The 25,838-nt window shown below is 49.3% G+C and overlaps 1 protein-coding gene across 4 annotated transcripts in view; it reads left to right on the top strand.

Moving 5' to 3' along the window:
• The window catches only part of laptm4b (lysosomal protein transmembrane 4 beta), an 86,029-nt gene that overhangs the window by 38,632 nt on the left and 21,559 nt on the right, over positions 1-25,838 (top strand). For all 4 annotated transcript variants that reach the window (XM_038808594.1, XM_038808595.1, XM_038808593.1 and 1 more), the window contains exon 6: positions 12,751-12,843. In XM_038808594.1, the coding sequence (XP_038664522.1) occupies positions 12,751-12,843 (93 nt within the window). The remainder of the gene's footprint in view (positions 1-12,750; positions 12,844-25,838) is intronic.

The following is a 25,838-nucleotide window of genomic DNA, read 5'->3' on the forward strand; positions in this document are numbered from 1 at the left end:
GAGTGGCGAGCTTGTGCCTTAATGGGATATTGGCGGATCGAAGGGAGCTGAACATCGGGGAGGAGAGGAATAGTAATAGGCTGGGTAGGGACGAGACCAACATCAAACTTATCCGCAGCCCATACGTGGGGAGAAACAGTCGCAGCGGTCCGGGCGCGATGGTGTAAAAGAATGGACTGGGATGTAGCTGGTGGTGACATGTATGTAATGGTGAGACCGCCAGGGAGAAGTTGGGGTTCCAGAAGAGAGGGGTCAGACTGGTCCAACGCCTGTCGGACCATAGGCCCTAAATCCTTGGCATGGTGGGGGTAGTGGACATGGCGGGTGACATGCGGGGCGGTGTACCCGTCTTGGCGCCATAGCCAGGTAGGCACTTGCGCCGCATCCGCAGTCCCTTGGGGCCCGCTCACAGAAGCAAAAAGGGTGACTGAGAATTCTTGTTCAAGATGAGGGCTGTAAGAATCGACCAGGCCTTCATCGGCTCCGGTCGAGTCGTAAGCCAGCGTGACATGGAACAACCGCTCAGGCATCAAATGAAGTGCCCACCATTGCGGGTGCACATGGGTGAGCAACTGGCGTGGTATGCTGGGTGAATGGGCAGTGATCCCGTTATCCCCACATTCAAGATGTATTCCAAAGGCACAGAGAAGGTCTCGGGCCAGTAGATTACAATCTAGTCCGGTTGTAACAATAAATCGGTGCTGGAGGGTGTAGCCCTGGTAGGAAACGGGCACAGGGAAAGAAATGGGGTAACTAGCTACCTGTCCCTGGAAACCAGATAGTTGCTGGGTCTCTGATGAGAGGGGAAGGTTGAGGTGAGCCTGTACAGAAGACATGGTAGCGCCCGTGTCTATGAGAAACGGGTAAGAGTGACCGTAAATGGTTAAAGAAAGGACAGGTTCAGAATCAGGGGAGGTTAAACGAGAAGGCAACATCGACTGTCAGTTTTGTTGGAAGGGGTTATTCTGAGTGAACGGAGTAGTGACTGGAGCAGCCACTGCGGGCGCTCCCCTGCCCCGTCCTCCCCCTCTACGACCCCCTCCGCCGTGGTTAGGGTGCGTGGGACAGTTACGAGCATAATGCCCTGGCTGACCACAACTATAACAGAGCCTTGCCTGTTGTGGTGGTTGTGCGGGGGTAGGTGCTACCTGGGTCGGCGCTGGTGAATAATAGGGAGATGGGGGAAGGGGGGGGTACTGGTAGGGTGTGGCATAGGGATAAAAGGGGGGTAGCGCGTAGGTCGCCGCTGCTCCCGGGGGGGCATACGGAGGCCCATAGAGCGGTGCTTGGGGCCCGTTTGGATGGGGGGTATATCCTCCACCCTGTGGGGTCACCCAAGCAGGGGCGCGGCACTGAGGTGCCACCTGGCAGCCCGTGTTATCAGGCTCCCGGGAGGGTATTGGAACCTCCTGGGCGTCTTTTCTAAGGACATACTCAGTCTTAATTTTAGGGGTTACTTTAGACGGACCCTCAGGTGAGCTGTTTTTCCAGTAGTACCTCACAGCTCGTGCCATTTGGGTGGGACTATTATCGGACCAATCCATATTGTTAGTCTTAATTGCATCTGATAAGGAGATGGGCAGGCAGCTCAAGAGCATGGCACAATACTGTGGGCTGTTGTTGCCAGCACGGTAATTAGCGTCTCCGGCTTGATTACGGTAGGCCTCATTAAAACGCTCTAAAAAGGAGTCGGCTTCCTCATCCTTGCGGGGTTTGGTCTCAAGTATTCTAGTAATATCTACAGGCTTTTGAAGAGTAGTGTCTAAGGCAGCAAAAATAGCATCTTGGCGTAGCTGGTCCGCCTGGTGGAGCACGTTAAGGGACGCTAAAGACACAGGGAGGGTAATAGTAGGATTCTGCTGTTGTAAGACATTGCAGAAGCGAACGTGTTCCTCTGGGCGCAAGACCCGCTGGACCAAGGCCCATAAGTCTCGTGCTTCGGCCTCATATACACGAATTGTGCATTGAAGTTGGTCAACAAAGGCACTAGGGGACACTTTCCTATCAGGTATTCCAGCCAGTAGGGACATGATCTCATTGGGTTTCCACGGAAAATAAATATTCATGGTACGTTCAGCATTAGGGTTGCCCGCGTTTGCATTAGGGTCATAGGCAGGATTTGGCACCTGGCGCATTGGCATCTGTCGTGGTGGGGGTGAGGGATGGTCGAGGGCTGGTGGAGGAGGAGGAGGAGGAGGAGGAGGAGGTACCTCCTCGTCCTCATCCTGGTCTTGGAAAAGACTATCTAATTGTTTTCCCAATTCCTCCTTTAACTGGACTAATTGCATGAATGGTCTCCCTTTTCCCCTTGTTCTCGACCTTGTACTCATGGCCGGGGGTTGATATGCTGGTTGGGGCGGTGGTGCATAAGGTGGTGGATTCTGAATGGGCGCGTTAGGTGGAGACTGGGGAGGCTTCTGACGTCCCCCGCAATTGAACAGATGTTCCTCATCCCCATCGTCCCCTTCCTCCCAACCTTGCTTCGCATTGCTGACCGGCGCCGGGGGAGGAATAGCAGTCTTACGGTCTTTATATTCTTTACATTCCCTCTTTAAAACCTCTACTGTTTTAACAATTCCCCCTTTGGTGAGGCCAATACCCAATTTTGAGGCATTTGCCTGCCAGCTAGCCAGTATAGAGGCATCTTTCACTGACTGACAGTATTCCCTCCACAAGGCAATTAATTTCTTTGCGGTGGAACCGCGATTGGTTTTCCAGATTACTTGTTGGGCCTCCAGGACAGGACCCAAATCTTTAGGTCCCCCCAGAGGCCATTTATCTTCGCCTAGGCTCTTATGGAGGGCCCCCGACAATTGTCGGAGTTGCTTAGAATGTTCAGGGTATTGTTCACACAGAGTTTGGAGCGCACTGCCCGAGTCATTACAAGTGTCTACCGTATTACCCATGGTGGAAATCTAATTCGGTAGACAATTGGAAATTAAACGATGTGTAATCACAGAAATAAAAGTTAACTATTAAAACGAAAGCAATTTTTTTAATCGAATCTGTGAGGAGACGATATGCCTGAAATGAATAATTAGTTGTAGTAAGATGTTTACATCAAAGATACTTTTAAACTATAAAAGTGAAACAAGCCCATATACAATACAGTCGTTAAAACTTAATAACTCTTCGAAAGAGAATATAAACCCAGGGAGCAGAAGCACCAGCACTCTGCAACAGCAACAGGAGAGAGAGAGAGAGAGAGAGAGAGAGAGAGACACAGCCTGCTGGAGAAAGACAAGGAAAGCAGCCGAGTTTAAACAGCTAATTCAACTCAAGAAGACCAGATTTTAAGTGGTTATTAGCTTACTTTACTTCCTTAATAACACAGGACCCAGGACACCAATGCTATTAAGGGGTAAGTAGGTAAAATTCTTCAGTGAAGGTATGGGTTACACCGGGGGATAGGCTCCGAGAACCCCGCCCGTAACTTCCAGAGAACGCTGCCTGGAATCACGGCGGCAGTCCCGTCCAGAGCCCACAGCCCGTTAACCGTCCCCTAGCAATCCTGAGAACCCCGCCCGTAACTCCAGCGAACGCTGCCTGGAATCACGGCGGCTCCTCAGGCTGCCTCTAGCAGTCCTGGCAACCCCGCCCGTCACTCCAGCGAACGCTGCCTGGAATCACGGCGGCAGTCCCAGGCTGCCCACAGCCCGTTAACCGTCCCCTAGCAATCCTGAGAACCCCGCCCGTAACTCCAGCGAACGCTGCCTGGAATCACGGCGACTCCTCAGGCTGCCTCTAGAGACGATAACCACAGGGTTCACTCACTTACCCTCTTTAAAACGGGTTCGCTGGACTGACCTGGATCTCGCAGAGGCTTCTCGACAAACCAACGGCAAGGCTGAGCAACGATCAAACTAGTAGTAGGCGAATACCAAGGTGGAAAAGAAATTTTTACTCACGTTGGGGGCCAAATTCGTCCTCTACTTTGAACGAGCTCAGTCGATTACGCCGGTTAGTTGCGCAGACCCCTCTGGAGATCCCCGTACGGGCCACCAAATGTGAATTGCGCTTTCACGTATCTGATCGTCAGTCCAGAAGTAAAACACTCGAACACGTCAGTAACGAATATTCGTTTATTTACGGCCGGGACAAATCTCTAAGCAGTCGGGTAACCACCTTCGAGAAGTGCCAAAGTCCAAAATATGGACGGTATCTTTATACAATCACAGCTTAGAGGTGGTCCCTTTAAATTCCTACATACACCTATGATTTTGCAAGGATCCAGAACATGTACATATATGGAATTATTCTTCGAGGTCGGGAGGTTATTTTTGACATAATCATTAGCACAAGTCACTATCAATATTAATACAAAGGTTTTTGTATCCCATGGCCATCTGGCTTATCTCATTCCAAGGCCCTTCCAATAAACATTTCAATGTTTATTTGTTCCAACTGGTCAAACGAGCTCAATTATGTTATCTCTGCAATAAAGTAACGGTTACCATTCATTCCATTCTTTGCCTTTTTGACCTCTCTGCTTTTACAGATACGGGTCAGAACATTAATTAGTACCAATGCCACACTCCCTATATTCCATCCCATAACCTTCTGACATCTTTGCTTTTACAGATACGGTCAGAACATTAATTAGTACCAATGCCACACTCCCTATATTTCATCCCTTGACCTGTTGACATCTCTTTCACAGAGCTTTTCAGAACTGTTATATTAACCCTATCAGTTAAGTTCCAAATGAAATCCACTTCTACAAATTGACCATGATAAATTGCCCTTAGTGTCCAAAAGGTTTCGGTGGGGTTACTGAGATACTTGATGGGCCAAATGGCCTCCTTCTGCATTATAAATTCTATGATTGATTCTATGAAGCTCCTGTTAGAAGTTGTTATTATTTCCAGGCATATGGGCCAACTAAATGAATTTCTGTCCGGCTGGATTTTAATGCTGGGTAAATATCCAGAGTATATGAAAAATACCCCAAGTAGCAAAAATAGTAAAAGGTTAGCTATTCAGTGAATATATTGTTGATTGTGTATAGGGATCCATTTTAATGACACTCTGCTACAAATTAAGTTATTTTAACCTTGTTTCAATCATGGGTGATGCCACGCCGGGGATTTTATCTTCGGAAACATAATGCAGTATTGGGAAGGTTCAAGAAAGAGCAAACCATGATTGCAATGCAAGAGATAGAGAGACAGATTCTTGTGCTGAATTTGCTTTCCATGGAGCAAAGAAGATTGAGATGGCTTTGAGATTTAGATTTTCAGAGTTTGGTCAAATTTAGATACAACGGCTCAAATGGGACTCTTTTAAAACGATTTTTTATGAGATGTGGGCTTCGCTGGCTAGGCCTGCATTTGTTGTCGCTCCTATTTGCCCCTTGAGGAGGTGGTGGTGAGCTGCCTTCTTGAACCGCTGCAGTCCATGTGGTGTAGACGCACCCACTGTGCTGTTAGAGAGCCAATTCCAGGCTTTCGACCCAGTGACAGTGAAGGAATGACCAATATATTTCCAATTCAGGGTGGTGAGTGACTTGAAGCGGGACCTCCAGCTGGTGGGGTTCCCAGGTATCTGTTGCCCTTTCCCCTCCGGATGGTAGTGATCGTGGGTTTGTAAGGTGCTGCCTCAGGAGCCTTGGTGAGTTCTTGCAGTGCATCTTATAGATGGTACACACAGCCCAAGTGGATGTTGTCCTGGTCTTGCTGCATTTGGACATGGTCTGCTTCAGTATCTGAGGAGTCATGAATGGTGCTGAACATTGTGCAGTCATCTGCAAACATTCCTATTTCTGACCTTTTGTTGGAAAGAAGGTCATTGATGAATCATCTGAAGATGGTTGGGCCCAGGCCACTACCCTGAGCCCAAAACTAAAAGACATGAGTACAAGGTTAACGATTAAACAAAACCTTATTGAGACATATATGATTCTCAGGGGGATTGACAGGGTCGATGCTGAGAGGATATTTCCTCTTGTGGAAGAGTCTAGGACCAGAGGGCACAATCTCAGAATGAGGGGTCACCCATTGAAGACAGAGATGAGGAGGAATTTCTTCTCTGAGAAGGTAGTGAATCTGTGGAATTCTTTACCACAGAGAGCTGTAGAAGCTGGGTCGTAGTATGGTCAAGGCTGAGACAGACAGATTTTTAATCAGTGAGGGGGGGGGGGCGGTGTCACTCATTTAGCACTGAAAGGAGAATATTTTCACTCAGTGTCGTGAATCTTTGGAATTCTCTATCCCAGCGAGCTCTCAGTTATTGAGTATATTCAAGTCAAATGTTGTTAGACTTTTGGGTACTGAGGGAATTCAGGGATGTGGGGATACTACAGGAAGATGGAGTTAATTATCTTGCTGTGTGGCACAGCAGGCTTGAGGAAGGATAAAACTGGACCCAATCTTCACACACATCTCCAAGCATCTATTTACAGAGATCCATAAAATCCCGACAGTGGAGAAGGGTCTGCAGCGACCCTCTGAAAGAGCACCCCACCCAGGTCCAATCCCCTGACCCATCCCCACCTAACCTCCATATTTTGGGACACTAAGAGGACATTTTAGCACGGCCAATCCACCTAACCTGCTCTGTGGGAGGGAACACCTGGAGGAAACCCAGGCAGACACAGGGAGAATCTGTAAACTCCATACAGATCATCACCCAGAATTGAACCCGGGTCCCTGGCGCTGTCAGACAGCAGTGCTAACCACTGTGCTACCGTGCCAACCCCTGCTGAGATCTGCATTAAAAAGACACACCTCAATTTCAGTCTGTTGCTCCCCAAAAGGGGTACAGATGAATCCCCAGTTAATGTCAAAAAACCTACATGCAATTAAATACAATGAATATAAAATTACCACCAAATGGCCGACTGCAGCTTATTTCTTATGTCACTGGATATTCTCCCACTCAAATAAAACAATTTTAGGGCAGCACGGTGGCACAGTGGTTAGCATTGCTGCCTACGACGCTGAGGGCCCAGGTTCGAATCCCGGCCTTGGGTCACTGTCTGTGTGGAGTTTGCACATTCTCCCCGTGTCTGCGTGGGTTTCACCCCCACAACCCAAAGATGTGCCGGTTAGGTGGATTGGCCACGCTAAATTGGCCCTTAATCGGAAAAAATAATTGGGTAATCTAAATTTATTAAAAAAAACTAAACAATTTTAGAGACATATCATTCTTAAGCATAATACTCCTGTACCCTCGAAACACAAATTCCGATTTGAGTGCATTCAAGGAAAAGGAAAAAGTAGATAATGGAACGGGTATGTTTTCATTTCTCAGATTATTCAGGGAACTGGAGTAGAAAGGCTTCTGTAATTTACAAAGGTCAAAATAACACATTTCTGTGTATTTTGAACTGTCGCCTCTTCATGCTTTTCATAATGTGCTGTTTTATTCTTCTTACCTGGCCTGGCAGCAGATTTGTTTTAGGAATTGAAAATTTCTACATAAATATACTCGCAGCAGCCAAAGAAAATTAATAGTCAATGGATTAAACTGATGTTAAAGGATTTGGAATAAGCACACTTCATGGGATAATATTAGTGCTGGCTGGAGTTATGTAGTTTCCTAGTCCTGGTGAATGGCTTCAAGCCCTTCTGCAGTCTTGTCTCGGGCGTTGGAGATTGATGCTGTCTGCCAGAGTAAGATGGTTTTATCAAATTTGAATCTACATCGGCCGGGTTCGCCAGCTGTTGGGATCTTTCTTTTCCCAGTGGCAGTGCACTCCCGTGTGCGGGTTTCCCAAAGGCACGGAGTGGCTTCACTGGGAAATCCCATTGGCAGCAGGGGCAGTACATAACCCCACCACCAGCAGAATCCATAAGACCATCAGACATAGGAGCAGAATTGGTCACTCGGCCCATCGAGTCTGCTCTGCCATTCAATCATGGCTGATATTTTTCTCATCCTCATTCTCCTGCCTTCTCCCCATAATCCCTGATCCCCTTATTAATCAAGAACCTATCTATCTCTGTCTTAAAGACACTCAGTGATTTGGCCTCCACAGCCTTCTGCGGCAAAGAGTTCCACAGATTCACCACCCTCTGGCTGTAGAAATTCTTCCTCATCTCTGTTTTAAAGGATCGTCCCTTTAGTCTGGGATTGTGTCCTCTGGTTATAGTTTTTCCTACAAGTGGAAACATCCTCTCCACATCCACCTCTATCCAGGCCTCGCAGTATCCTGTAAGATCCCCCCTCATCCTTCTAAACTCCAACGAGTACAGACCCAGAGGCCTCAACCGTTCCTCATACGACAAGCTCTTCATTCCAGGAATCATTCTTGTGAACCTCCTCTGGACCTTTCCAAGGCCAGCACATCCTTCCTTAGAGACGGGGCCCAAAACTGCTCACAATACTCCAAATGGGGTCTGACCAGAGCCTTATGCAGCCTCAGAAGTACATCCCTGCTCATTAAACAGCAGCAGAGATTGACCTATCCATGCGGGAATTGGAAAAATACACAGAAGAAAACTTCTGGACCAAGATGCAAACAGAGTTTGTGGTTTTGTTACGAAGCAACCAAGGTGGGTAAACGGGAGGGGGTAACAGGGAGCAACCTCAATAGGAGATCTTTCATAGAATCCCTACGGTGCAGAAGGAGGTCATTCGGCCCATCGAGTCTGCACCGACTCTCTGAAAGTGCACCCTACCTAGACCCAATCCCTCGCAACCCAGTAACCCCATCGAACGATTGGACATTAGGCAGCAATTTACCATGTCTGATCCACCTAACCTGCACAGCTTTGGACTGTGGGAAGAAACCGGAGGAAACCCACGCAGACACAGGAAGAAAGTGCAAACTCCACACAGACAGTCACCCGAGGCCGGAATTGAACCTGGGTCCCTGGCGCTGTGAGGCAGCAGTGCTAACCACTGGGCCACCGTGCCACCAGATGCTCTTTGAACAGCTTACACCCACCATCTGAACATTGGATTTCACTATGAGAAGGCAGCCTTAGTTCAGTGTGCAACACCCTCCCTTCTGGGCCGAGATGGTTATAAGGTCAAGATGCAATCCATAGCACAAAATCTAGTAAGGTACCACTGCAGTACTGAGGGAGTGCCACTTCGTCCCAAGTATGGTCGTTTTTTAAAATATTTTTTATCCTCCTCCTTTTTCCCATTTTGTCCCAAATGTACACCCAACAATAAACGATAATCAGTAACGAATGTGCCAATCCCCATATCAATAACAATGATCCCATCCTCCCACCAAACCCCAAACATTAGCCCGCATGTTGACATAAACAAATGACCGAAAGGAATCAGGAATCACCCATAGTCACCATTAACACATACAGCGCCCCCTCTCCCCAACCCTCCCAGCCTCCAGCCCCCCTAAAGCTCGATGTGATCCAATTCTCAAAAGTGCATAATGAATAACGCCCATGAATTGTAGAACCCCTCCATCCTTCACCTCAGTTCAAATTTGACCTTTACAAGCGTCAAGAATTCCAGCAAGTCCCCCCGCCACGCAAGGGCACAGGGTGGAGAGGTTGATCTCCACCCTAACAGGATCCGTCTTCGGGCGACCAACGAGGTGAAGGCTACAACATCTGCCTCCGCGCCCGTTTCCAACCCCGGCTGGTCCGACACCCCGAACATGGTCTCCCGAGGCCCGGGTCCAGTTTCACGTGCACCACTTTAGAGATTATCCTAAACACCTCCTTCCAGTAATCCTCCAGCTTTGGACAGGAACAAAACATATGAACGTGGCAACGTTCACACGCATCTTCTCCCCGCTCAAAGAGCCGCTCATCCTCGCCCTTGGAAGGTGCGCTCTATACACCACCTTCAGCTGTATCAGCCCCAACCTCGCACACGAGGTGGAGGCATTCACCCTCCGAAGTTTGGTCGTTTTATTGAAATGTTAAGCCAAGACCATGTCTGCCTCTCGGATACCATCATGCCACTAATTTAAAGAATAGGACGTTGTTTTGAAATGTAATCGTCCTAACTGACACATCTGGCTTCCTGTAATCATGTGACTATGCCAGGAGGCTGCCTCAGGAAGCAGACATCTTCAGATCAGTTCAATAAAGCCTCTCACTGAGAACACACTGAAGAAGTACAGCTGTTCTCCTTATTTCTGAATTCGTCTACGTTTTATGATACTCATGACACTCACCATCTGGAAAAGGCATTTATTCTGCAGTTACAATGTATCTTCTGAAGAATCTGGAATTAAATGTTTAGTGATGACCCTGAAACCATTGTCGATTGTTGGGAATCTGGTTTACTAATGTCCTGTGGGGACGGAAATCTGCCGTCCTTACCCGGTCTGGCCTACATGTGACTTCAGACCCACAATAATGTGGTTGACTCTTAAATGGTCTAGAAAGCCCCTCAGTTGGAGGGCAATAAGGTATAGGCTGTAAATTCTCAGCCAGTGACGCGTACATTCCATGAGTGAATTTTTAAAATGCTTTACTAATACATAGTTGTGATATTATCTTTGTACATATTTCAAAGCTCCATGTGCAATACCTCGATATCTATTTTGCAATCGATGATCAGGACACCTCACAACACTGATAAGTGTCGCCTAATCAAGATTCGATGCACAACGTCTCCACACTGAAATGCTATCATAGAACACAGAAAGATACAGCACAGAACAGTCCCTTTGACCCACGATGTTGTGCCGAACCTTTTTGTCCTAGATTAATCATAGATTATCATAGAATTTACAGTGCAGAAGGAGGCCATTCGGCCCATCGAGCCTGCACCGGCTCTTGGAAAGAGCACCCTACCCAAGGTCAACACCTCCACCCTATCCCCATAACCCAGTAACCACACCCAACACTAAGGGCAATTTTGGACACTAAGGGCAATTTATCATGGCCAATCCACCTAACCTGCACATCTTTGGACCGTGGGAGGAAACCGGAGCACCCGGAGGAAACCCACGCACACACGGGGAGGATGTGCAGACTCTGCACAGACAGTGACCCAAGCCGGAATCGAACCTGGGACCCTGGAGCTGTGAAGCAATTGTGCTATCCACAATGCTACCGTGCTGCCCTTAAGAACAAATTAATCTACACTCCATTATTCTACCGTAATCCATGTACCTATCCAATATGCGCTTGAAGGTCCCTAATGTTTCCGACTCAACTACTTCCACAGGCAGTGCATTCCATGCCCCCACTACTCTCTGGGTAAAGAACCTCCCTCTGACATCTCCCCTGATATCGTCCACCATTCACCTTAAATTTATGTCCCCTTGTAATGGTTTGTTCCGCCCGGGGAAAAAGTCTCTGACTGTCTACTTTATCTATTCCCCTGATCATTTTATAAACCTCTATCAAGTTGCCCCTCATCCTTCTCCGTTCTAATGAGAAAAGGCCTATCACCCTCAACCTTTCCTCGTAAGACCTACTCTCCATTCCAGGCAACATCTTTGTAAACCTCCTTTGCACCTTTTCCAAAGCTTCCATATCCTTCCCAAAATGAGGCGACCAGAACTGCACACAGTACTCCAAATGTGGCCTTACCAAGTTTTGTACAGCTTACATCCTTATATGGTCTGGGATTGTGGGCCTGGGTTTGTACTCCACGGAATTGTGGGTTTAATTCCCCCATGGCAGCAGTTAAATATAAATGTTAAATATGTAAATAGAGAGCCTACATCATCAGTGATGTACAGTCACATGACAACAGAGTATGCCGAGGGACAGTTCTATGCAGAGCCTCCTGCTAAGCATTGTACTGTACATAGTTAGTAGAATCTTCAATGAAAGGTAAGGTTTAGCAACAGCCTCACCTCCAAAAACCTCTATCAATCCTGACCCAGGGCACCCACAATGATGCTAACAGATGAAGTAGGGTTCAGTTGATCTGGTGCTTGGTTGGATAGCGGCCAGAATTACAATAAACATTAGGATAGTTTTTTTTAAAAGCAAGGATAGAGGCCGGGAAAGAAATAGAGGGAAAGTCGGTGATAGGATTGATGAGACCATCAATTCACGCGACACGTGGTTAGAAGTGAACAGTGGTTTTAATCGTCTTACAACAGAGCCTGCCTGTGACACGATGAACTCCAGATGAACTGCAGGCAGGCTCTCAGCATCAACCTTTATACATCCGGTTAGGGGGGGAGGAGCCGTGGGTGGAGCCACGGGTGGAGCCCAGTACAAACTCCCGTACACTCCCAGTGCATCTCCCCCTAGTGGCAGAGCAGCACAACTGCTCGTGTGCCGAGCTTACAGAGACATAGTAATACAGTGTGAATTACGCTACTGTGATTCACCACAAGGATGGAAGGCAGGCGTGAGTAAATTAGAAGAATGGTGAAGATGCATGGCAGAAGGCGACGGTAATGAGGCAAGTAGAGAAACAAAAGGTCGGCCTGGAGGAGGTGTGAATGAGTGGGGTGGGGAGGCAGGGAAACAGTGGCAATCTGAAAAAGCGGAGTGGGTACCATTGCCTGGCAATGTGGCAGAGGAAAGACATCACGCCAGCTGTGTACCAATAGGAAAACCCCAATCTAAGCACCTCCTCCACTCCCAGAACTTGCTGTCAGAGAAAGCTCAAGCCTGCAGCCCTGACAGTGACACTCTACACTCACAAAACCGAGCAGGCTTTCTCCTCCGTGCCAACAAACATAAATAAGCAACAATTTCAGAAACCAAGCCTAAAATGTTGAAGATATTTTGATACAGGTTCTTTTGGGCTGGTATTACTCCAATGGGGTTGTCAAAGTTGTGTAACGTAACATGTGGACAATCTATCTGTATTGAAATAGAAATTAAAAGGTTAACTTTCTGTATTTTCTAGGCATACCTAATTGGCTGCGTCTGGAACTGCTACAGGTACATCAATGGCAGACACTCGGCAGATATTCTAGTCTACATGACCAATGATACTGCGGTGAGCATTGATATTCAGGTTTTCGTTTCATTTCATTTTGCGAAATGTTTTCCTCTGGGGGAAAGTTAGTCTGGTCGCCAGCCTCTCTTGGAATTTACAGCGCAGAAGGAGGCCATTCGGCCCATCGAGTCTGCACCGGCTCTTGGAAAGAGCACCCCACCCAAACCCATACCTCTACCCTACCCCCATAACCCAGTCACCCCACCCAACACTAAGGGCAATTTTGGACACTAAGGGCAATTTAGCATGGCCAATCCACCTAACCTGCACATCTTTGGACTGTGGGAGGAAACTGGAGCACCCGGAGGAAACCCACGCACACGCGGGGAGAACGTGCAGACTCCGCACAGACAGTGACCCAAGCCGGGAATCGAACCTGGGACCCTGGAGCTGTGAAGCAATTGTGCTAACCACTATGCTACCGCGCTGCCGTCTTCGCTTAGAAAGTGAAGTGAAGTGCAGCTTTCCTCCAGGGGGGGGGGCAAAACGTTGGTTGAATTTCAGACAATCCGCTCGATTACTTGGGGCGGATTTTCAATGAATTCCGGGTCCCAACTCCACGCCTCAACTGTGCCGTCCCGCAAACTGTGACCCAGTTTTGAACTGTAAATGCCCGAACTAGGCAGGAGCCGAATTCATAGCTCGGAGTGTCTCCAGAATGCAGGGGTTGCCAGCCTGCTGCCAGTGGTAATGGTGGATGGCAGCCACAATGGGAACAGCCACTGCCTTGCCAAAGACAGCAGGCAGCACCTCAAAGGGCCAGCAGCGTAAACCCTTCCAGCAATGTCTACACAGCCGGACTACAGGTAATGCGGTGATGATGGTGCTGCGGTGATGTCACTAGACTAGTTTCTCTGATGCCTGGGCTAATGCTCTGGGGTCACGGGTTCAAATCCCACCATGGCGGCTGGCGGAATTTAAATTCTATTGATAATTCTGGAATATAAAAGCTAACCTCAGTCATGGTGACCAAGGAACTAGCATTATGAAACTGAAATGAAAATCGCTTATTGTCACGAGTAGGCTTCAATGAAGTTACTGTGAAAAGCCCCTAGTCGCCACATTCCGGCGCCTGTCCGGGGAGGCTGGTACGGGAATTAATTGTTGTAACGACCCATCTGGTTGATTAATGTACTGTACGGGAGCAGGTCTGCCACCGTTACCCGGTCTGGCCCACATGTATGTGACTCCAGGCCCACAGCAATGTGGTTGATTCTTAAATGCCCCCTGAAGTGGCCGAAGCCATTCAGTCCAAGGACAATTAAGGAGGGGCAACCAATACTGGTATTTCACATCCCATAAGGGAACATAAGGAGAATGATAATGTACTCAATCAGGTGTGAGATTCCCCCACAGCTCCATAATTCCCATATCAGAAAAAAACTTTTCCTTTGCGCCATAAAACCATGGCATGTCCACAGTGCAGAAGGAGGCCATTCGGCCCATCGAGTCTGCCTCATCCCCCCACCCTATCTATACAGCCCCACCTAACTTGCACATCCCTGGACAAAAAGGGGCAATTTATCATGTCCAATCCACCTGACCTGCACATGTTTGGACTGTGGGAGGAAACCGGATCACCCGGATGGAAACCCGCGCAGACACGGGGAGAACGTGCAGACTCCGCACAGACGGTCACCCAAAGCTGGAATTGAACCTGGGTCCCTGGCGCTGTGAGGCAGCAGTGTTAACCACTGTGCCACCGTGAGCACAACAGCTATGCACTATGTAGTTATGTCTGGATTTGGAGTCCTCGAGCCCATTTACAAAGTTCCTCAAGGAGTTAGGGTTAGGGTTAGGGTTAGGGTTAGGGTTAGATAGGACAAGCAAGTTCCCCATTCCCTCCCCTCTATCAGCACTTTGAAAATTGTAGACTGTGTCAAAGGCACCGGGCTCCAGCCCTTTGTTCCACCAATGACATTCGTTCATTCTACAATTAGAACTATTGTCAGCTGCATTTATGGCAAGTAGCTTCTTTCTCCCTGGAGGACAAACTTGTCCCTTGACTAGGCTTGGCCATATTCCTAGAGGAATGGGATAGGAACAGGAGTTGCCCATTCAGCCCCTCGAGCCTGTTGGGCCGTTCAGCAAGATCATGGTTGAAACAACTTCCTCAATTCCCCATTTCCCGCCCTGTCCCTATAAAAACATGAAGGCATAGAATGATGTCAGTCTAAGTCACATGACCTCCTACCTCAAACTGCCCTGCCCCCACACCCCGTCATTGGTCACCTGACATGTCCATCCTCACAGCACAAAATTGGATGATTCTTGACGGTTGATCAAACAGCCTTTAACCCTGTGCACGATATTTTGTTATTACTGAGAGGAGAGACATGCCGGCAAAGAGCTTTCATCTTGCTCCTATCGGGACAAATGCAAGAATGTCAAATTTCAAACGATCGCAGCAATTTCCTCCACAGGACGAAAGGCTGTTGATCAGTGCAATGCCTTTAACAATATGTCTCTCTTTTCAGCAATATTCATGTTCTGTGTCACCAAGCAACTGATAATATTTTTGAAAACAGAGGAAAAAAAGTACTTAAAGAAAGTATAAAAGTAAACATGGAGTTTTCTCCAAATGATGTTGCTCATGGCAGAGTGTGATGAATGTCGCAATTTCAGATATGTGTATTATATGTATTTGGCACAGTAAGGGTTAAAAGCCTGGGATACCGTGTGTGTGACTGCTGCTGTCATGTTTTTTAAAGACAGCCATGGGTTTTGTAGCCAGAGGTGCAATTAAAGCTTTGTAAAAGTTTGGGCTAATGGACTTTTACATTAAGAGGGTTCCTTGCGGAGTAGATAATTAGAGACATTGGGCTGGACTCTCCATTTCTGAGACTCAGTGTTGACGCCAACGCAGAATGCGTGGATTTTCACGACAGAAAAATTGCCACCATACCTAGACCGATTCCGCTACCGTTGAGGGGCTAGTATCGGGGCCACGTGGAACACAATCAATTCCAATGAAAATTGGTGTGGGATTCGCCGGGTCCATGATTGACACTCGGGAGGCTGACAAGCTGCAGCCGCACATACACATTGCACACCCCACACACACTCACCCAGCCAAAAAGGTGGGACAGGTTGTGCTGGAGTGCACCCATACAGCTGATGGGTCGGCAAGGGCCAGAGGGCATCTAGAGGGTTTCCCTGGGGGGACAACTATACGACCCGTGTCATTAAGTTCACAGTGGGCTGTTGAAAAAATGAAAAATGAAATGAAAATCGCTTATTGTCACGAGTAGACTTCAATGAAGTTACTGTGAAAAGCCCCTAGTCGCCACATTCCGGCGCCTGTCCGGGGAGGCTGGTACGGGAATCGAACCGTGCTGCTGGCCTGCTTGGTCTGCTTTAAAAGCCAGCGATTTAGCTCAGTGAGCTAAACCAGCTGTGAGCGCATGGCTACTGTACCAGCTGCGACAATGGTGTTCCTTGCTCGTCCACCCCGACCTCACAGTCCACCTCCTGGCCATTCCCCGCTACTCTACCTGGCAGAAGCCCCCCGGCTAGCGGCACAACTGTCAGCAAATTATAGCGACGTTTGACACTTTCCATACCCCCTCTCTCTCGCTCAGCAGCCACGACGCCCGTTTCACGATTTTTAAAAGCGCAAATGAACCGAACCATTGGGAACTCGGCCCATCATAAGGTGATGTCTAAAACAGGGGTTGGGGTTAGGAGGGTCTCGGAAATGTACAAGGAACTGATGGAGTGGGAAGGGGTCCCAATTGGGGAGGTGAAGGGGAAGTGGGAGGAAGAGCTGGGTGGGGTGTTGGAAGTCGGGTTATGGGAGAAGGCCCTGAGGAGAGTCAATGAATCCTGGTCGTGTGCCAGGCTCAGCCTGACCCAGTTCAAGGTGGCCCACAGGGCTCATAGGGGCTGGTTTAGCTCACGGGGCTAAATCGCTGGCTTTTAAAGCAGACCAAGCAGGCCAGCAGCACGGTTCGATTCCCGTACCAGCCTCCCCATACAGGCGCCGGAATGTGGCGACTAGGGGCGTTTCACAGTAACTTCATTGAAGCCTACTCGTGACAATAAGCGATTTTCATTTTCATTTTCATGACGGTGGCCCTGATGAGCAGGTTTTTTGAGGAGGTGGAGGACAGGTGTGGGGGAAGCCCGGCGAATCATGTACCTATGTTCTGGGTATGTCCGAGGCTCAGGGAATTCTGGCAGGGATTTTCAGATGTCATGTCAGAGGTCCTGGGAGGGAGGCTGGCTCCGAAGCCAGAGATGGCAATATTTGGACTGTTCGAAGATCCGGGAGCCCAGTGGGGGAGAGAGGCCGATGTTGTGGCCTTTGCCTCCCTGATGGCCCGGAGACGGATTTTGCTGCGTGGGAGGGGGGAGGCATGCAAGGGATGGATAAGGGCAGGGAATCTAGTGTATGGGTAGATAAGGTTTAGGGATGGGGGGAGTTCAGTGTGTTATTTCGGGGTTCTTGCGTGTGTTGGATCTCTGTTTAAAACGTTAAAATTATAAATGCCTCAATAAAATATTCTCTTAAAAACAAAAAGTTACATGAGAAGGTCAAAGGGCGCTGTAACAGCAATTAAATAACTTACTGATTACTAATCATTAAATGGGTCATTGTTCAATAAAAAAAAAGGAACTCGGCCCATCGGAGGCAGAGAATCGCGTTGGCCCCGGAGAATACCGGGTCGGGCCTGCTAACGAAATGCAAGCGGTGTTTACTGTCTGTGCGTTCCGGAACCGATTTGGCTGCCAAGGTGACGGAGAAAAGCGATTTAGCGTCAAATTGACACCTGCCCCGGTTTCAGCGTCGGAACCGATTCTCCACCCATTCGCCTTTCCCGATTTCGCCGTCGGCTAACGGAGAATCCTGCCCATTATGTTCAGCCTAGTGAGGTGATGTAATTAATGGGAGGAGCCCAGGGTTAAAGCAGTCTGAGGGGCAGCACGGTGGCGCAGTGGGTTAGCCCTGCTGCCTCACGGCGCCGCAGTCCCAGGTTCGATCCCGGCTCTGGGTCACTGTCCGTGTGGAGTTTGCGCATTCTCCCCATGTTTGCGTGAGTTTCGCCCCCACAACCCAAAAGATGTGCAGGGTAGGTGAATTGGCCACACTAAATTGCCCCTTAATTAGAAAAATTAATTGGGTACTCTAAATTTATGATTAAAAAAGCAGTCGGTTGTTGAGGTTTTCAGTGTTCGTTTTTGGCTGGAAGAGGAGCTGAAAGCTTCTGCAGAGATTCTGCATTATTCTGAGAGGGTGTCAGGTCCCTTTCTTTCCAGCAGTCTCCAAAGATCTCTCTTTCTCAAATAAATGTCTTTACAACATGTATTCCTGAGTGCTAACTGTGGATTGGTAGCTGAGATGGTTCTGTTGTTTGAGTGGAAGTAAAGATAGCAGTTAAGGGTTATAGTGTTACTGTATTGATTGATTAACATTGGTTAAGGGGTAATTGTAAACTATTTTCTTGTAAGATGTTAAAGATATTTTAATACTGGCAGTAATAATGTTTATTTTAATATACAATATACCTAATTTTGTGTGAAATCGCTTCTGGACCGAGGTATCCTTTCCTCACAGTCTTAAGAAATTCAAATAAAATATTGGGGTCTTTGCCCAGTATCCAAGCCGCTGTTGGGGTCAGGTCTGGGATCGTAATAGCGATGGAAAGTTGTCTTTAATCCCCGGAAACTCCAAGGGTCGATCTGAGCCTTGAACAATAGGTGAACTCTTGATTCGTTTTTATTGTGCGGGCTGTCAGCAGCAACTACAGCTTTGAACTGGTGAAAGTGAGAGAGGAGCTGTTTGCCCCATCGTAAAGTACCAGGTTTCAGAGGCTCAGCCAACGTTTTCACGATACTGGTTCGAATCCCGCAGCGGCAGCTGGTGGAATTTGAATTCAATTCATAAAATCTGAAATTGAAAATGATTGAATGAATGAAAAAATGAAAATCGCTTATTGTCACGAGTAGGCTTCAATGAAGTTGCTGTGAAAAGCCCCTAGTCGCCACATTCCGGCGCCTGTTCGGGAAGGCTGTTACGGGAATCGAACCGTGCTGCTGGCCTACCTTGGTCTGCTTTCAAAGCCAGCGATTTAGCCCAGTGTGCTAAACATCCCAATCATGCCACCATGATTATCGTAAAACCCCCTCGAGTTCACTAATGCCCTTTAGGGAAGGAAATCTGCCGTCCTTACCCGGTCTGGCCTACATGTGACTCCAGACCCACAGCAATGTGGTTGGCTCTTAACTGCCCACATAAATGGCCTAGCAAACTATTCAATCCAAGGGCAATTAGGGGTCGGCAACAAATGCTGGCCTGACCTCATCACCCCATGAAAGAATAAAATCACCAGTGGTGCCTCCACAAATCACAACTGATTTGTAGGTTTGATCTCCAGGCAGTTCGAATAAATCTTTTCTGCGCATTCTCTAATGCCGTTGCAGCCTTCCTAAAGTGTAATGCTCAGAAATGGACGCAATACTTTAGTTGAGATCAATATGTTGTTTTATAAAAGTTCACCATATCTTCCTTATTTTTGTACTCTATGCCCCTATGTAGGGGCAGCAGGGTAGCATGGTGGTTAGCATAAATGCTTCACAGCTCCAGGGTCCCAGGTTCAATTCCCGGCTGGGTCACTGTCTGTGCGGAGTCTGCACATCCTCCCCGTGTGTGCGTGGGTTTCCTCCAGGTGCTCCGGTTTCCTCCCACAGTCCAAAGATGTGCGGGTTAGGTGGATTGGCCATGCTAAATTGCCCTTAGTGTCCTAAAAAGTAAGGTTAAGGAGGGGGGGGGGGGTATAGGGTGGATATGTGGGTTTGAGTAGGGTGATCATTGCTCGGCACAACATTGAGGGCCGAAGGGCCTGTTCTGTGCTGTACTGTTCTCTGTTCTATTTATAAAATCTGGAACCCATGTAGTTTATTAATCATTTTGTCAACTTGACCTGCCATATTCAACACTCCACACTCAGGGCCATGCACCACCATATGTACACACTCAACCTCTTTCTCCAGCAGCACTGACTCATTCTCTCTCAAAGCTGCCCTTGTCCCCAGTTCCATTTCATTTGTTGCCTCATCCAACTTACGCCACTATTAACGCCTACCTTAGTCTTTAACACTATCTTTCTTTGCTACTGTCTTTGAGTGAAATTCTCTGGCCTCCCCGCACCGTGATTTCGGCGGCTGTAGGTGACACACCATTGGCCGGCAGCGGCATCTTCTGGCCCCACTACTGTCAATGGGATTTCCCATTGAATCCAGCCCACGCCCCCGAGCAACCCGTGGTGGGGGTGCGCTGTCGCCGGGACTGGATGGTCTCGCCCGTTGTCTCGTGTTCCATGGCACCGTTATCAAATCTCTACTGCGTTGTCACCCGTCCCCCGCCATTCTTTTGATCCACCTGCTCCATCCCCCTCTTCAACATTTTTAAACTCATCACATTTCTTCCTCTCTTCAGCTCCTTCGAAGAGTCATGCGGACTCGAAACGTTAACTCTGTTCCTCTTTCCACGGATGCTCCCAGACCTGCCAGAGTTTTCCCAGCATTTTCTGTTTTTATCCCTGCCATATTCGATGATCAACGAGGCACGGATTGTTCCGTCCAAAAGGAACGTGACTGTTTCCAACTGCATTATTGATCAATACGCAGTCTCGCCTTACATGAACAAACCAGACTAATTCTGACACCGCATATCGTGCACGTATCCTGTGTGTAAACTGTGTTTCGACCAACTGCCCTATTACCCAAAGTAGTTTGACCCAGCATGGTGTCCATATTTCAGTGACAACTCATGATCAAACCTAACCCCCCACCCCAAAAAAAAATGGAATGGGTCGAGCGGAAAGTTGAAAATCTATAAATCTGAAACTCAAACCCATCTCCCGTCGAAGGTACGGTGTTAGTGGATGCAGAGAGAGACATGGTGGTCTTCTCGCAGTGGACAGATTGTTCCTATTATAATAAGGCCGAGTACCTTCAATTCTAACATTGATTCAATTTTTTAAAAAGTATTTTTATTAAGGTTTTGCAGAATTTTTCATAATAAAACAGCAGTAACCATAATAACAAAACAAACTAGAGTGAACATTAACATAGTGCAAAAAGAGAATATACAATAACAATTAAATAGACATTACCCCACGCGACCCAGTCTTCCCCACACCATCCCAATGAAGCACTCATCCCCACCCCCTACGGATTGCTGCTGCTGCTGACATTTTAATTTTACCCGCAAAGGTCGACGAACAGCTGCCACCTCCGAGAGAACCCTAGCGTAGACCCTCTTAAGGCAAACCTTATTTTCTCGAGGCTGAGAAACCCAGCCATGTCGGTAACCCAAGTCTCTGCACTCGGGGGCTTCGAGTCCCTCCACATTCATAAAATCCGTCTCCGGGCTACTAGGGAGGCAAAGGTCAAGACGTCGGCCTCTTTCGCCCCCTGAACTCCCGGGTCTTCTGACACTCCAAAGATCGCTACCTCCGGACTCGGCACCACCCGTGGGTTAAGCACCTTGGGCATTGCCCTTGTGAACCCTTGCCAGAACACTCTAAGCTCCGGGCATGCCCAAAACATGTGGACATGGTTTGCAGGGCTGCCCTGGCACCTCGTACAACTGTCTTCTTCCCCAAAAAACTTGCTCATTCTCGCTGCCGCCATGTGTGCCCGGTGGACCACCTTAAATTGAATTAGACTGAGCCTGGCACATGATGGGGAGGAATTAACCCTGCCCAGGACCTTTGCCCACAGACCCGCTTCCAACTCCTCACCTAGCTCCTCCTACCACTTGCCCTTGAGCTCATCCACCGGGGTTTCCTCCGCCTCCTGTAGTTCCTGGTAGATATCCAACACCCTCCCCTCCCCCACCCAGGTGCCGGAGACCACCCTCCTGTATCCTCAGTGGCAGCAGCGTCGGAAAGGCCACTACCTGTTTTTTCAGGAAGGCTCGTACTTGCAGATATTTAAAGGCGTTTCCCGGCGGCAGATTAAATTTGTCCTTTCGCGCCTTCAAACTGGGAAAGCTTCCGTCTATAAACAGATCTCCCATCCTTCTGATGCCTGTCCTCTGCCAGCTCTGGAACCCACTGTAGCGCTAACAATTATACTCAAAGACGAGAGAGTAATACAATAGTGGCGTTATTGCTGTGCGATGCTATTCCTCCATCTGCAACTGTAGACTAGGGTCTGAGTGACTCACACGCATATTTATACACAAGCTCCCTGTGGGCGGAGCTAGCTGGCAGGGGCTTACCGGAGGAACCTGTATTACAGGTACAGGCATACATCCCCCTACTGCAAGTACACATCACTTCAGTGGTTATAGAACATAGAACAGTACAGCACAGAACAGGCCCTTCGGCCCTCAATGTTGTGCCGAACAATGATCACCCCACTTAAACCCACGTAACCCGTATACCCGTAACCCAACAATCCCCCCATTAACCTTACACTACGGGCAATTTAGCATGGCCAATCCACCTAACCCGCACATCTTTGGACTGTGGGAGGAAACCGGAGCACCCGGAGGAAACCCACGCGCACACGGGGAGGACGTGCAGACTCCACACAGACAGTGACCCAGCCGGGAATCGAACCTGGGACCCTGGAGCTGTGAAGCATTGATGCTAACCACCATGCTACCGTGAGGCCCCAACCCTAGTCTACAGTTGCAGATGGAGGAATAGCATCGCACAGCAATAAAGCCACTATTGTATTACTCTCTCGTCTTTGAGTATATCACCACACCCACCATCCATCCTACCCGGGACAAACCTGTGATTGTTGCATATCGGGGTCCAGACCGACGCTCCCTCCACCTTCTTGTATCTCCTCCACTGTCCCCAGATCCACAGTGTCGCCACCACCACCGGACTTGTGGAGTAACGGGTCGGTGAGAACGGCAAAGGAGCCATTATCAAAGCTCCCAGACTAGTACCTTTACATGACGCCGCCTCCAGATGCTCCCATGCTGACCCCCCCCCCCCCCCCCCCCCCCCCCCCCAGCCATTGCCCACTTCCTAATGATAGCTATATTGGCCGCCCAGTAGTAGTTGCAAAGGTTCGGCAGCGCCAACCCACACCCACCCACCCCCCCCGACTGTGCTCCAACAGCGATCTCCTTACTCGCGGGTCTTCTTCGCCCACACAAAGCCCGTAATGATCCTATTCACCCGCTTAAAAAAGGTCTTGGGGATGAAGATGGGGAGGTACTGAAAGACAAACAAAGATCTGGGGAGGACAGTCATTTTCACTGTCTGCACCCTCCCTGCCGGTGACAGCGGGAGCATGTCCCAACTTTAAAGTCACACGCGAGACTGCGTGTTGAGGAGTTCACCCTTTCTAGGGCATCCGCCCACGTCCCCTCCTCAATCTCCTCACACAGCTCCTCCTCCCATTTATCTTTCAGCTCCTCCACTGAGGCCTCGTCTACCACCTGTTCTTATAGAATTCTACCTGGTAACAGTCCAGCCCCCGGGGCTTTACCCGATTGCATGCCCTCTATACCCTTGACAATCTCCTCCAATTCAATCGGGGTCCCAGCCCTTCCACCAGGTCCTCTTCCACCTTTGGAAACCTCAACTGGTCCAAACATTGCCTCATCACTTCCGCTCCCGTCGGGGGCTCCAACTCGTATAGCTTACTATAGAACTCCTTAAAGACTTTGTTCACCCCCCCTTGGATCCAAGACCGTGTTACCCTCCTTATTCTTTACTCCCCCCGATTTCCCTGGCCGCCTCCCTCTTTCGCAGTTGGTGTGCCAGCATTCTACTCACTTTCTCCCCATACTCATAGACTGCCCCCCTTGCCTTCCTCAGCTGTGCTACCGCTTACCCAGAGGTCAGCAGTTCAAACTCCGCCTGCAGACTCCGCCGCTCCCTCAGTAGCCCCGCCTCGGGGGTCTCCGCGTATCTCCTGTCCACTCGGAGTATCTCCTCCACCAGTCTCTCCCTCTCGGCTCTTTCTCTCTCTTTTCCCTATGGGATGGAATTGAGATGAGTTCCCCTCTGACAACGGCCTTCAGAGCCTCCCAGACCGTTGCTGCTGCTACCTCATCCGTATCATTTGCTTCCAGGTAATCCTGGATTTCCTGCTAATCCGCCCGCAAACCCCTTTGTCTGCCAGCAGCAGCCCCACATCCAGTCTCCGGAGTGGGCGCCGCCCTCTCTCCTCACTGAGCCACAGGTCCACCCAGTGCGGGGCATGGTCCGAGACTGTGATTGCTGAGTATTCTGACCCCGCCACCTTTGGGATTAACGCCCTGCTCAAGACAAGGAAGTCTATGTGGGACTAAACCTTATGAACGTGGGAGAAAAAATAAAACTCCTTCGCTCTCAGCCACGCGAACCTACAGGGATCCCCCCCCCCATCTGCTCCATAAAATCTTTCAGTTCCTTAGCCACTGCTGGTCGCTTCCCTGTCCTGGACTTCGACCAGTCCATCTCGGGGTCAATGACTCTGTTAAAGTCTCCCCCCATGATCAGGCGGTGTGACTCTATGTCTGGACTTTTGCCCAGCTTACGTCTCATAATTCCACATCATCCCAATACGGAGCGTAGACATTCACAAACACCACCCGGGACCCACTCCCACTTTCCACTCACCATTATATACCTGCCCCCCTTATCTGCCACAATTCTCCCAGCCTCGAATGCCACACCCTTACTGATCAGAATTGCTACCCCCCTGGTCTCCGAATCCAGCCATTAATGGAACACCTGGCCTACCCATCCCTTTCTCAATCTCGTGTGATCTGCGAGCTTTAAATGTGTCTCCTGAAGCATCACTACGTCTGCCTTTAAACCCTTTAGATGCGCGAACACGCGCACTCTTTTGACCGGCCCATTCAAACCCCTCAAATTCCACGTGGTAAGCCTGGATGGGGGGGGGGGGGGGGGGGTAACTCTCTCCCCCCCCCCCCCCCCCCCCCCCCCCCGACGACTAGCCATCGCCCGTTCTTGGCCAACCTCGAGCCCGCACCCTTCGCTTCCTCGAGCGCCCCCACAGGGAGCCGCCGCCCCGACCCTCAATTGGTACCCCGAAATTGATACCTCCTGCCAGCAAAGCAGCATCCCTCCCTCCGCTGCCCCCCCCCCCCCCACAGCCCCACGACCCAAAACCCCCCGCCAAGCACCAGCTGGGCACTTGCTCACCCCCCACTATGCTCCCGAGAGTCAGCTGACCCATGCTGACCCTGGCAGTTCCCACCCCTTGCACCGATCAGACTGTCGCCTCATTGTTCGGACCCTTCTCCCCACATGAATAAACCAATTAAACTACCTCTCCAGCCCCAGTGAGTAAATAGTAATACGAAACAAAAAAATAAACAGAAGACACTAACATTGCCCCGTGAGGAGACACTTGTTGAACCAAGGCTCCAACTTCCCGAAAATCAGCACTAAGTACAGAGCCTACTCCCCCCTCCGTATCTCAACTTTGCCGAAAGCACTGCACCCTCCAGCCACCACCACAGCCCTTACACGCACCCAACATTGTACACAATCTTATATTAGAAATGGTACCGTGTTACCCAGTCCCACCGCCGCATTCCACCAAAGCTTCACTGTCCTTTAATTTGAGTCCAGCTTTTCTTGTTTGACGAATGACCACGCCTCGTCCAGCGTCACAAAATAGTGATGCCGTTCCTTGTACGTGACCCATAGCCTCGCTGGGTGTAGCATCCCAAGTTTCACCCCCTTGCTGAAGAGGGTCGCATTCACCCAGTTGAATCCAGCATGCCTATTGGCCAACTCCGCACCCAGGTTCTGGTAGATGCGTATCACGCTGTTATCCCACCTGCCGCTCCGTTCTTTTTTTGCCCACCGCAAGACAAGTTCCTTGCCCGAGAAGCGATGAAATCTCACCACCGTGGCCCTCGGCGGTTCATTCGCCTTGGGCTTCCTCGAGAGAGCTCTGTGCGCCCCGTCCAGCTCCAGGGGTCGAGGGAATACCCCCGTCCCTATCAGCGTCTCCAGCATCTTGGACACAAATGCTCCCGTATCCGACCCCTCCACACCTTC

Source organism: Scyliorhinus canicula, chromosome 10, assembly GCF_902713615.1.
Source record: "Scyliorhinus canicula chromosome 10, sScyCan1.1, whole genome shotgun sequence".
Taxonomy (NCBI): domain Eukaryota; kingdom Metazoa; phylum Chordata; class Chondrichthyes; order Carcharhiniformes; family Scyliorhinidae; genus Scyliorhinus; species Scyliorhinus canicula.